This window comes from Daphnia magna, linkage group LG10 (assembly GCF_020631705.1).
Source record: "Daphnia magna isolate NIES linkage group LG10, ASM2063170v1.1, whole genome shotgun sequence".
Taxonomy (NCBI): domain Eukaryota; kingdom Metazoa; phylum Arthropoda; class Branchiopoda; order Diplostraca; family Daphniidae; genus Daphnia; species Daphnia magna.
This window is the reverse complement of record NC_059191.1, coordinates 3,592,386-3,606,129: the sequence shown is the minus strand read 5'-3', so window position 1 is coordinate 3,606,129 and position 13,744 is coordinate 3,592,386. Positions and strand designations below refer to the sequence as shown.

Below are 13,744 nucleotides of genomic sequence, written 5' to 3'. Positions count from 1 at the left end.
CAAATTTAGCAAAGCAAAATTTAGCAAAGCAAAATTTGCACAAAGCCTAACCAGCAAAACTAAAAACGTGCATAGCTAGCAATTTTGTCGAATGTAAACAAATCTGGGGCATCTTAGATTACAACAATGTACCAATTCTCAAATAAGGTTTATTCAAAAGTGACAAACTTACCAAAATGAATTTTATAGGTGAATTTGTGGAAATCACAACAAATATATCGATAAATGATGGAGGAAAAAAATCACAACCGCCATTAGACACAGCGAAAAATTTTGTGAGTGGCTCTGAATGACGCAACGTTGCCATTCCATTGACTTTGAAATAGAGCAATTTAGTTTCGACGTTTTGTCTTAAATATTTATTTAAAACGTGACAGTGAATTTTTTACTCAATTTGGTGGCATAATTACTATTTCATACAACATTTGTTATTCGAAATTGTGGGGTTGGTCATTGGTGCAACGATGTGTGATTCTTACTAATTGATTTATAAATGGCGTCGTCATGCTTCAGTCTTCAGTGTTTTTCCGGAGTGAATTTTTATCTAAACAACGAATAAAACTAGTGAAATAGTGACAACTGAAGTGATTCCCGGAACAAATACTTGAATTTCAATTGTCACAAAGCAGACAAATTTGGACTTTTTGTCGTGCAACAAAATCTTTTCTTCTCATCCCGATTGTTTCTTCAAGTGCTATAGTGTTTGACATACAAGGTAAATCTGTGTTTGTATTTTTATCATTTCTGAGCTAACGACGATGTATTTTTCTTCTATGAACGACAGCTTCTCTGCTTTAATATGTTTGGGACAATAATAGTTATGTGCCACTTGAATGTTTTCAATTGAATTAACCATCACCATCAATTACCCGAGGTAAGCTTAATACTTTTGCTTTAATCTATATCCGTTATATTTTAATTTGTGTTATATTCTCAGGTTAGAATTCTTTCCATTAAATTGGCGTAATCTTCCAGGGTGAACAAGACCTCTATGAAGTAAAATTCTTCGATTTGCACTCTTGGACAGGTTAGCAACATGTTGTGAAAAGTTGTTTACTCATAATTTAATATAGAGTTTTGTTTTTAGTTTACCGTCCCTGTTTGACCTGGATATCTGTTTAATTGAAATTTATCAAGGCTTCACATCTTTATCTGCCAGATGTAATAACTGATGAGTAACATAGCTCAGCCGACACCACTCGTGATCCTCGAGGATTTGCAGTCAAATTTTACACCGAAGAAGGCAACTGGGATTTAGTCGGAAACAACCCCCCATATTTATTATTCGTGATCATATTCTCTTTCCGAGCTTTATTCATAGTCAGAAACGCAATCCAGTAATCCATTTGAAGGTAAGTTTAATCATTTTGAGAGAAAGTAAGACTCAGTATTTAATTTAGTTTATTTACATTGAATATGTACTAGGACCCTGATATGTTCTGGGATTTCATATCTCTTCGACCAGAAACGACTCATTAAGTTTGTTTTATGTTTTCCGATCGTGGGACTTCAGATTGTTATCGTTTCATGAACGGTTACGAATCGCATACCTTTAAGTTAGTTAATGCTGAAGGCAAGCCAGTGTACTGCAAATTTCCTTTCAAGGTATTGACAAATTATTGAAAATTGTTTTATTCATAGGATTCTAACGAGTTCTGTATTTCTTAGACCGATGAAGGGATTCGTAATTTAGATGCGGGCAAAGCTCATCAACTTACTTCCGATGATCCAGACTATGCAACTCGTGATCTGTATAAAGCCATTTCTAAAGCAGATTTTCCTTCCTGGTTCGTAAAAATTTAAGTGATGACCTTTGAAGAAGCAGAAAAGTTAAGTTCAAATGGAACCCCTTTGATTTAACTAAAGTAATTTCATTCTTTTTCAACAGTCCCAAAGATCATTGTATAATTTTTTTAAATTATTACTAGGTCTGGCCGTAGGCAGATTTTCCATTAATTCCAATTGGCCGTATCCGAAATGTAAATCGATCTTGGACCGCAACCCAAAAGATTACTTTGCTGAAGTTCAACAAATTGCCTTTAGTCCAGCTTATAATTAACCAGTAACATCACATCGGCTATCCTTTATTGCAAGGTAGCCTGAAATTTATTATCTGTTTATTTATTTTCAACATTGAAATTTTTGACGGATTGATGCTTAACATTTATTTTTTTAGGCTACAATGGAGGAACCATCCAAAAGAAGAAAGTTAGTAGTTAAGAGGAGACAGTTGATTAACAGATTCAACCAAGAGTTTGCTATGCTCGGTGGACAGCTGGACGGCGAACTGCTTGTCAGCCCACGCCAAAACGTTCTGCTGGTTGGGGAAGATGTTGTGAATAGCGCAGACGAAGATGCCGATGATGAAAGAGATGACAACGAGGACGCGCCGCTTTCCTTGAACAATGACGAGATGTCTGAGACTTCGGGCCATTCAAGCTCAACAGATGTAAACCAATCGTCTCCAACATCAATCAATTTCAACGACTTACCCCAAAGTCAAAATGACGATGAAAATCATGCTTATAATGATCGTTCAGAATCCTTGTTGGAGTCCGATTCTGATGCAACACCTCAATCTACTACAGATGAAAGCGAACAATCCAGTGACGAAGGCATAGACTTGGAGGATTGGGACGACATCGATGCCATTCTAAATGCAGAAGCGGAGCCAATTGATCAAGATGTGGAGCTGAAAGAGTTTTTGGCCGATTGGTTAACGAAAGAAGACGTCTCGGGCGCAGCCGCCGACAGGCTCATCAAAGGCTTGAAGGACCTTCGTCAACAAGGCCCCACATTCGCTTTCTTGCCAAACTGTTCAAGAACCCTATTGAAGACTCCACGCAAAGTATCTGTTATTCCGCTATCGGGCGGAGGTGTTTACTATCACTTTGGGTTAGAAAAAGGAATTCAACATCAACTTGGGCGACGTCTACTCAACAAGATTCCTTCCGTCGTGAGAGGGCGCGTGAACACGGATGGATTGCCGCTGAGTAAAAGCAGCTTAAGTCATTTTCATCCCATTCTGTTTCTGTTAGAAGGAGAGCAAACTCCTTTCCCTGTTGGAATTTACCATGGACATCAGAAGCCTGCAAGTGCAAACGAATTATTGAGAATGTTCGTGGAAGAAGCCTCCAGTTTGCAGAGTAATGGCATTACTCATCGTGGTCTTGTACTTGGGTTTCAAATCTTAAACTTCAATCTTGATGCTGTAGACCGCTCATTTATCTGCGGGATCGTGGGTCATTCCGGCTACTACTCGTGTCCGAAGTGTGTCACAGAAGGTTTTTATTATGTTACACCGGGAAAACATAAAGGCAGAGTAACGTATCCTGATATGGAAGCAGCACTACGAACTCATCAGACATTTGTAGACCGCGAACAACCAGACCATCACGTTAGATTGTCCGTATTGGAAGACCTTTCCATTGATATGGTTCTCGATTTCCCAATTGACTACCAACACCTAGTCTGTCTGGGAGTAATGCGGAAGCTTCTCAAAACCTGGGTGAAACGATCGACATCTGTCCATCTAATCAGCAAAGAAAATGTGGAAGAAATTTCGCGCAGGTTAATAGCGATACGCAACTCAGTCCCAAGCGAATTCGTTAGGCAGCCGCGCTCTCTTGTCGACCTTCTAAGGTGGAAAGCCACCGAGTTTAGACAGTTCTTACTTTACTGGGGCCCTGTTGTTTTGAAAGATCTACTTCCCGCTCCATTATATAACCATTTTCTTTGCCTCCATCTAGCAATGAAAATTTTGGTATCCGTAAAATTATGTTTTCATTACAACAATTACAGTAAGCAATTGCTTCGCCACTTTGTATCTGAAAGCCGTAAATTGTATGGTCCTGAATTTGTTGTTTATAATGTTCATGGACTTATCCACCTTCCTGATGATGTACTGCGTTTCGGCCCTGTCGATAACTTCAGCTGTTTCCCGTTCGAAAACTTTCTACAGCAGATTAAGAAAAAAATTCGTCGCCGTCAAAACCCTTTGGCACAGGTAGTTAAAAGGCTGGCAGAAGCGGCAAGTTGTAAAAAGCTATCCACCCCTGTCAACGTTCCTTCATTACTGTTGTCTAATCCCCATTGTCGTGGCCCTTTACTTGATGGTAACGATGTTCTTTTCGAAGCAAAGCAGTATAGAACTGCTGTACTTGATCCCTGGCGATTAACTACTAGAGCCCCTAACAACTGTGTCTTCATCAACGATGGAACAATTGTATGTATTCAAAATGTTATGCAAGTTGGTAATGATGTAGAAATTGTTGGTTTCCGTTTTCTCGAGCCCGAACCGCTTTTGGAATCTCCTTTTGATGCAAATGGTGTCCTTCAAACGTACCGTGTGAATACTAATTTAATCAGTCCCCTAATAAGCTACCCAATTGAAAATGTAAAATGCAAAGCATATGCGATTCCTATGTCCTGGCAATTATATGATTTTGACGAGGAGGCGGAAGAAACCAGCCATTTTGCTATTTTTCCTTTACTGATGGAAGACAAGTACCGATAGAAGTTAAATAAACAAATTTTCATTGAAAATTTTATTTTGAATTTATTTTTCTTCTAATATCGAGTCGAAATAAAATTTACTAGCAAACAGTTCCAAAAAACAATTAATTTGTTATGGTAACTTGTTGGGAAATTAAGATAGTGAAAAGGTAGTGACCAGGTAAAATCAGCAGCCAACTGCCTTAAACCTTTTTATGGTACCTTCTTGGGAATTTGAGGCAGTGAAAACGTAGTGACCAGGTATTGACAATCAGCAGCATAAAGGATGGTAGCGACAAGTTGGCCAAATAGCGTTATGGTCACGACCCAGCCAACGATGTGCCAGCTGGGGGACTCCCAGGCAATCGACGTTCGAACTCCCGGGTAATAGACGTTTGGAATCTTTTTGTTTTTGTTTTCTTTTTTTTTCGAGTGTTCTTTACGACATAGGAACTCCTCATCCAGCGACAAAAGGACTCCCAATCCAGTGACGCACGGATTTTCTTATTTGTTGCAGCTGAAGGATCGTTAAGAACATAGGTATTTTTAATTGACTATGATTATTGTATAGATATTTGTGCTTACATTTATCGGCTGAATAACTTATTTATTTTTATTATAGAAGAAAAGTTTAATTACAATTATGTAAATATTGTACTCTGAAATGGAACGAACATGGGTAACGATGTTTGTTCCAGTCAGACTTCTTTCCCTTCTTGTATTCTACACGGAATTGTACTATAAATGTGAGTGGAGATTTGCACGTAATGCTACAGTTCACCGCAAAGCCAAAGCAGAATGTCATAGGTGAGAAGAGGTTATCTTTTATGAATAAGATTAAGCATAATCCTAAAATTCATTTACGCAGACCTACAAAAGCCAAAATGAAAGAAGTTTTCTGCAACCAAAATCCACTTGTACCCACAGTTGCAGGTCCACAGCAGCACAGGCAGTCAGACACACTGTACACAAACAGTTTGTAGTTCAAATTTTAATCTATTAAACAACATAAATACAAAATTTTTCGTTCACGGTTGGACAATTTTTCTGGGTAGATTCACATATGGCAATCACGATCAAACGTAAATTTAAACAGTGCTTGGTTAAACTTCGGCAGGACATAAGGAAAAATAAAAAAATAAAATAACTTAAAAAATAACACAAGGCTTAAAAAATAACACAGGCAAGGAAGCCCCATAAACAACTGCTTGCCGTCCACGAACTCCAGGCCTTCGCTGGCCAGACATTCTTGTGATTTCACAAAATTCTGGACTAATTCGTAAACAACACTTTGGTTTTCGTTAAAGGACATGCCCAAAAAGTAAATAAAACAATTACACAATAATTGCAAGTGGCTCTAAACTCACGTAATTGTATTCAATTTTTTTACATTACAGTAATAAGAGAATCTATAATCTAGCCGATAAATCCAAGCTATAAATATAAGATAAATATAAGCTAGACAATAATTACAATGAAATATGAAGACCAATCGAATTTAAAATACTTACCGAAAGAAAAAGAGTCCAAACGTCGCTGGCCCGGGAGTTCACTTGTCGTAATCTCGTAAAGGACTTGCTGGGTTCAGCAACATTTCATTGTCGCGCCCAAACGTCGGGAACCAGTAGTCCTAACGTCACTAGACAGATGTCCTCCTGTCGCGAACCGGTCGTCCAAGTGTCGAGTGCCAGAAGTCCAAGTGTCGGAAAACCTGGAGTCCTTTGGGCAACTAGCCCAAAAGTCCCTATCCCACAGAAAACAACCGTAATGTGAAAGAACACCCAATTTCGCACTAAGAAGATTGAAAAACGGCAGACGATTGACGGCTTTCACACAGATAAAAGTAAGGTAAGTAGGGGATACCGCACCCATCTTGTACAGTATCCTGCACAAAAATCCGAACACCGATTTAATTTTTTAAAGCCACCTATTGGCGGGGTAGTGGGTTTTTTGTTTGTTTTTCTTTAAGGGGGAGGGTAGACGGGGTGATGGACACGACAGGGTAGGGTTGGGTAAGTCTAGACATTTAAAAAAGGTGCCTTAAGGTATTACGCTTTAAGGCAAGTTACAGGTCGGGATATTTTTGCAACCCCCAGGGTGGTGTGTTTTTTTAAACGACAGTTGGAAATTTAGGGCTTGGGCTTGGTAATGTTGCTTACCGAAACATTTTAGCTTATGTTCCAGCTGCCTGTAAATATTTACGTCGCTGTCAATGGCGTAGGTGTAGCGTTTCTGAATATGATGCTGGAGATCGGTGTTCGATTCCAGATGAGGTGATGAGTTAGTATGGTTAACTTTCGAGAAATTCTCGTTTATATCTAAAACAAATTTTCATCGAGAAATATGTGCTTTTTTTGTTTATTAAATAATTATTAAAAATAATAATCTCCTTCGTTCTAGAGAAATTAAATTTCCCAGCAAATTCAAATGAAGAATATTATAACGATACCAAATATTTTGCAATGCCTTATTGAGAATCAATCACTGATCTACGGCGTCGCAATCAGAGGCTCTACACATATGCCATCGGTATCGACATAATTTTGCACAGGCAGCTATATAATTTATTTGGGTAAGGAGTATTACACAGCCTAAGTCCAACATTTCCAACTGTCGTTTAAAAAAAACACACCACCCTGGGGGTTGCAAAAATGTCCCGACCTGTTACTTGCCTCAAAGCGTAATACCTTAAGGCATAAAAAAAATGTCTAGACTTACCCAACCCTGCCCTATGTGTCCATCACCCCGTCTACCCTCCCTCTTAAAGAAAAACAAACAAAAAACCCTTTACCCTGCCAATAGGTGGCTTTAAAAAATTTAATCGGTGTTCGGATTTTTGTGCAGGATACTGTACACTGTACAAAGTTAGACTGTGGCTTTTAAAATAGTATAACTTATTTTTTTATTCTACATTTTTGACATGTGATTAGAATAATATAAATTTTTCAAATGTGTTGTTTCTTTTATATCCTATGGTTATTTCTTCAGTTATTGAAAAAAAAATCCGGTAAAAATGTTCAAATTTTTTCCCCCACCGAATTTAGCGTAAGAGTCAAAGATAGTAAAGTAAAAAAAACGTTATGATCCTGATATGTAAACAATTCATTTGTCTACAATACACGACAAAAATTGTAATCAAACCCAAAATTTTTGGGTTGTGATATTATGTCGCAATTTAGTTTTTGCAGAAAGAGGGGATTCTGGGGTCTTTTTGGAAAATACTGTAAAGTAAAATTGGCGTAGAGGGGGAGAGCTTATAGTCCAAGAGCCGGCGAGCAAAACGACCAAAATTTTGTGTGTCAAGGTTTTGATAGTTAGTTTGCTTCGTCTCAATGAGGAAAGAAAGGGCCGTCTGTCGGGTGTTGGTTGGGGCGTTCGGGAGTTATAGCCTCCCAAAAAATTCGAGGTTTTGATAAAAATCAAAATTTTTACGGTGACTAATATTTAAACCATAAAAGAGCGTGAAAAGCTGAATTAGATGGTATCTAGACATACGGTTCAATCTGGGAAGAAATAGGAATCAAACGCAGGTGTGTCACGTTTTTCCCACACCTGTCAGCATTTTCTTCAAATGGCATTACTGCATCCTAACCGCGAAGTTTAAGAACCCTAACTTACTAAAGGATTTTTTTCATTGTTTTTTGAATGATTTTGAATTAAGATTTTCAAATGTTTCCACGAAACTTTTTGAGTAATTATGTTCATAAGAAACATAGAATTGTAGTTGGCAACATAGAATTTTTTTTGTTGATTACCCTGTTTACACATAATTTCGTTAACACTGAAAATTGAAATGTCGGCAAACGAGATCAAAAATCAGTTCAGACGTAAATGGGAACGACTGATAGTAGTGTATCTGTGTAGCAAGCACTACGCCTAAACCTGCTCCAGATCCGCATTAAATACAGAACCATGGCTTACACACACATTCTGGACTGCCCGTCATTCGAAACTCAAAGAAGATACTTTGAAAATTACCTAGCCTCAAAAAATCTTTCTCTAAGCATGCCATCAATCCGATGTGTAAGGAACGGCCAGCCGCGAACCTTTTTACCACCGCCGATTTCACACCTCCGATGTGCGACCTTGGTTCCCACGGAGAACCCTAACCCGAAAAACCTTACCCGGTACCTTTTTACACTTTAGTGTTAAATTTACACTAAAATATTCTCTACCTTTCCCCGTATGTTGAATTAAACTGACCTTGTTCTCCCGTATAAAATGTCCCTCCAAAACCCTAACGAATTCAGTCTTTTTCTAGTGCTCAACTCGACAAGTTCTTTTAATTTTGTAAGTGTAAGTGTTTGTGTTGAATAAACTGTTTTGTGCCCCGACCCGCCGCGTTCTACTCTACCGCCGCTAGTTGTCACTATGCGCACACTATAAGTCAACCTAAGTCCCCCTCTCTATCTCGTCTTATTCTGGAAGCCTACTCTCACCCGGAGAGTCAAGCTTCACATTGGTGACAGTGAAATTCGAACCTCGAACCCCCGTTAGAGACTTAAATTTTTCTATATCTTTCCGGTACCTCAGATAGCGCCAACTTTAATTTTTCCCACATTGCCAAATATCTATTGATTTTTTACCAATAAGCGCCACTGCTAAAGGAAATTAGAACTTATTCGCCTAAAAAAGTAAATGGATAATTTTACAAAAGTATTTCGAAGCGCTGGGAAAATAGTTACAGGATTCACAACCAAAAATAAAGTAGCCAGAAAAAATCAGGGTCCTACAAGGGAAATAGTATACTCTCAGATACAGCCACAAATCGCCCCAGATAACGAATCCCCTAGCAATATCAACCTACTAACGGACAACGAAGTAGAAGAACACAACCTCCTCGCTCAGTGGGATAGAATTAGGGAAGAAGAAACAACGCGCCTAGAAAGCGACCAATACGAAACACCTCCTTTAGAAATTCTAAGACAAGCTCAAGCACTTATCGCAGAAGATCTTGGTCAACAGGGAATAGAAAACGAAGCCACACAACTTTTTTTCAACGAGAACCTTACAACACTAAAAACAGACACAACAGGCACCCCAAGCTTTAACGATACGCCGATTTACAACTTGAAGACGTACCAGAAGAAGAGATTTTACAAGAACTACTATTTTTGAGGGAACTTAATTGCCAACATGAACTGTCTCACGAACAAATCAGAAAAGCATACCGAGCAGTGATACAGCAGTACGGCGAGCATTTTTATACACCAAGGGAACTTTTCCGATTTTTGAACCTCAGAACATACCTAACTCCGATACCGGAAGCTCTTTACCCAAACCCTTCATCAGTAAACGCAGGTCAGACGGAATCAACCACACTGGCTTCCCGACAAAACCCTGACCTGGAACTAACCAGTTTTAAGGCAGACATACCGTACCCCGTCCTCACACCACACCCGATCCGTGTAACTAGTAGAGGAAACCCCTTTTTTACAAGCCAGGACCAAGAAACCGGGGCAAGAAGCAAAACAACAAGCAGACTAGCAGAAAGAGAGTTAAGATCTTCTACAGTAGCAACACATAGGGAAACGCCGAGAAACGCAGAAAACCTCCCACCTCCGGTTCCAAAGAGAGTATCATTCACCCCTCAATTATCAACGACAACAAGACAGAACACCACAAACACAATGAACTATAACCCGCGCCCTCAAGCCAGTACTAACTCAAGCAATCCCGAAGACGACTTGGTAGCAGTATTCCGAGCTTTAACCAGAAATAACTGGTCAACTGACGAAGCCGCAAATTTCGTAGCCACCCTAGTAGGAAACAACACAACCCGAGCATCCAACCCTCCCCATTATACGTCTACACCGAACTCCACCTTGTGGCAAAATCCGATGAGCAGTGCCATCGCCCCTCCCTGGCAGAACTACCGAACGACGGCATCAACAATAGCCCCTCAACCAAGCTACATGACCTTAAACACGCACCAACCACAGCCTCACTACGGACACCACCAATCAACAATCAGCGAACTAGATATACAAGCAACCCGGCTGCTGACACAAATTAGCGTATTCTCCACACCAGGAAACAACGCCGACTTCAACTCTTGGCTAAGGCATTTCGAAAATACCTTGGACATTGGCGATTTCGAAGAATCCAAAAAAATTAAATATCTCCGATCCAAACTAGTGGGTCCAGCAGGAGACTTCTTGGAACAGTACCAACTCGATCACCCAGTCGAAGCAACCTGCTATGAAACCCTCAAGCGAGCGCTCAAAGAAAGATTCATGGGAAAAAACATGGAACACAAATACCGAACCTCGTTCAACAGCTGCAAAAGGGAACCTGGAGAATCAATCAGGAACTTCGCACACCGAATCCAGAAACTTGCAAGAGGAGGCTACCCGAACGTATGCCACGAAGTAATTGAACAGTTGAGCAGGGATAAATTCATGAACGGACTAGCCCCCCAACTTCACGATCGACTATTCTGCAAGGATTTCCCCTCATTCGACCAGATGATCGAGACAGCAGAACGACACGATTCAGCTCTGGAAATCATTAATTCAAGAGAAAACCCAGGCACAGGAGACGCAACAGGGCCCCTAGCAAGGAAAGAAGACGAAGCAAAGGACATCTCCGACCTCATGAGGGAAGTAATTAGATCGGAACTCGCCAAGAACGCCGAAACGAGGAAACCAGAGCGAAGGGAGCCGAGAAATGGGCAATACGACACGTCCGATAAATCCTGTACATACCACAACATGTACGGACACGACACCAATTACTGTGCAGCGAGGCAATACCAGATGAGACTAGTGTGCGAAATATGCGGACGTAGGGGACACAACCGCAATTCCTGTCGCGAAACCACCCATCAGCAGGGCAGCAACCTCCAAACAATCCACCGCCGAGGGACTATTATAATCAGCCCCCAAGACCGCAGCAGCAACAAACGCCGCAATACCCACCACCTACTGCAAACAACCCTCCAACAAGTAACACCGCAACCGGACAGTTAAACGAGTAACCACCGATAGACATGTCGGGCCAAACGGTGGAAACGATCCTAAGCCCCGCCAATACGTAAGAAGTGTGCAAAATAAAGTCGGACCTCCAAGAATAACACTAAAAGCAGGGGAAGTAACATTCGAAGCCCTTTTCGACAGTGGTGCAGGACGAAGCTTACTAAACAACAATTTATACTCGGCACTCGGTGGAAACGTAGTGAATTTTTCTCCAGAAGTAGCGGTAGAGCTATTTGATATAAATAACAGGCGCTTAAAAACCCTGGGTACAGTAACCCTTCAATTTCAGCTAGTGGACGAAGAAAGTCCCGATCTCCTAGTTCAATCGTTCATCGTAGTGGACGATATTACCGAGAACTGCGCACTAGGTTTAGACGCACTCTACGGTCACAAGTTCATCTTCAACGGCAGTGAGAAGACGATTTATCGGATGAGAAAATCGGATCAACCTACTCATGAGCCCGTTATGATAACTCCGCGCAAAATCACTATTCCTCCATACACAGCCCAAGTGGTGGAGAGCGAACGGGGGGGCGGAAAGCTACCCCCGAACATCGCCTGTTCATTTATACCGGCTCCAGAACTCCCGAAGGGAGTCCGCCTTGACCCCTTCGTTTCGAAGAAACAAGGGAATGGATTATTTCGCATCGTCATCATCAACGAGACCGACAAACAAATCACGATACCAGCCTTTCGAGTATTAGGTACAGTAGTCTTCACCGAAGAAAAAACACAGCACACAGTTGCCTCCTGCTCCTACCAAAACACGCCGACTGACCCCAACGTCTTCAACGAAGCCCTGGCAGAAATTCCGAGCAAAGAAAAACAAGCCCTACTAGAGCTCCTCGAAAAACACGCCCATCTGTTTGCTTTCAAAACAGAAGATCTCGGAAAGACAGGACTAGTCAAGCACACGATCGACAAGCAAGGCAAAGGACCAATCCGCTCACGGCCCTATCGGAACTCCCCACGACAAAAAGAAGTCGCAGAGGAAATCATCCAAGAACTACTCAGACACAAGATTATACGACCATCTGTTTCTCCTTGGGCATCGCCCATTGTTTTGGTACGGAAAAAATCGGGAGAAGAAAGACTGTGCATCGACTACAGGAAACTAAATTCCATCACGAAAAAAGACTTATTTCCGCTGCCTAGAATCGACGACGTATTGGACCTCCTGCAAGGACAGAAACTATTCTCCACCTTAGATCTCGCTTCAGGGTACTGGCAAATAGAGATGGACGAGCAATCCAAAGAAAAGACTGCTTTTATTGTGGACAATAATTTGTACGAATGGAATAGATTAGCATTCGGGCTAACAAACGCCCCAGGAACATTTCAACGTTTGATGAATTTTGTGTTAACAAGCGTCCTCGGTAAAAGTTGCCTCGTTTACTTAGACGACATTATAGTATTTTCCAAAACCATCGAAGAACACGTCCTGCACCTGCGAGAGATTTTTGGACTATTGGAGAGAGCTAACCTAAAACTAAAGTTATCCAAATGCAAATTCTTGCAAGAGAAGGTAAATTATCTTGGCCACATCATATCAGCCGAAGGAGTAGCCCCCGATCCAACAAAAATTGAAGCAATAGCCAATTACAAACGCCCATGCACCGTGAAAGAACTTCAATCATTTCTAGGACTAGCCTCATACTACTGTCGGTTCATCGAGAAATTTTCAACCATTGCACACCCCCTGCTAGTGCAGTCAAAAGGGCAACCCAAAGATGAGATCAAATGGGGATTGGAGGAGGAAAAAGCCTTTGAAGCCCTCAGGAAGAGCCTGATAACAGAACCAGTGCTGTCATACCCGGATTTTGGCAAAGAGTTAATAATCTTCACGGACGCAAGCGATCACGGACTCGGTGCCGTCCTATCTCAAGAAATCGACGGAAAGGACAAGCCAATTGCGTATGCCAGCAGACATCTTAAAGACAGTGAAAGAAAATACTCAACGGTAGAAAAAGAAGCAGCAGCCCTGATATTCGGGATAAAACGTTTCAAATATTACCTAAAAGACGAGCCCTTTGTGATAGTAAGCGATCACCGGCCACTGCAATGGCTTCAGACCTTCAAGGATGAAACAGGGAGACTTGGAAGATGGTCGATAATGCTCGGTAACCTAAAATACACGGTACGATATCGGCCAGGACGGGTAAAAGAAAACGCCGACTTCCTATCACGGATACCAGTGGCAGCCGTGCAAGTGCAGGCCAAAGACGCCGATAGTATAACACAAGAACAGAGGAACGACCCCTTATGCCAAGACA

The 13,744-nt window shown here is 41.1% G+C and overlaps 1 protein-coding gene across 1 annotated transcript; it reads left to right on the top strand.

Moving 5' to 3' along the window:
• Window positions 1-517: 517 nt before the first annotated feature.
• On the top strand, window positions 518-4,545 carry LOC116923322. The gene is made up of 8 exons (XM_045179896.1): window positions 518-715; window positions 785-874; window positions 938-1,027; window positions 1,088-1,352; window positions 1,426-1,583; window positions 1,669-1,865; window positions 1,929-2,094; window positions 2,177-4,545. Exon 8 carries the CDS (start codon window positions 2,183-2,185, stop codon window positions 4,514-4,516), a length of 2,334 nt encoding a protein of 777 aa, XP_045035831.1. The 5' UTR covers window positions 518-715; window positions 785-874; window positions 938-1,027; window positions 1,088-1,352; window positions 1,426-1,583; window positions 1,669-1,865; window positions 1,929-2,094; window positions 2,177-2,182; the 3' UTR covers window positions 4,517-4,545.
• The last annotated feature ends 9,199 nt before the right edge of the window (window positions 4,546-13,744 follow it).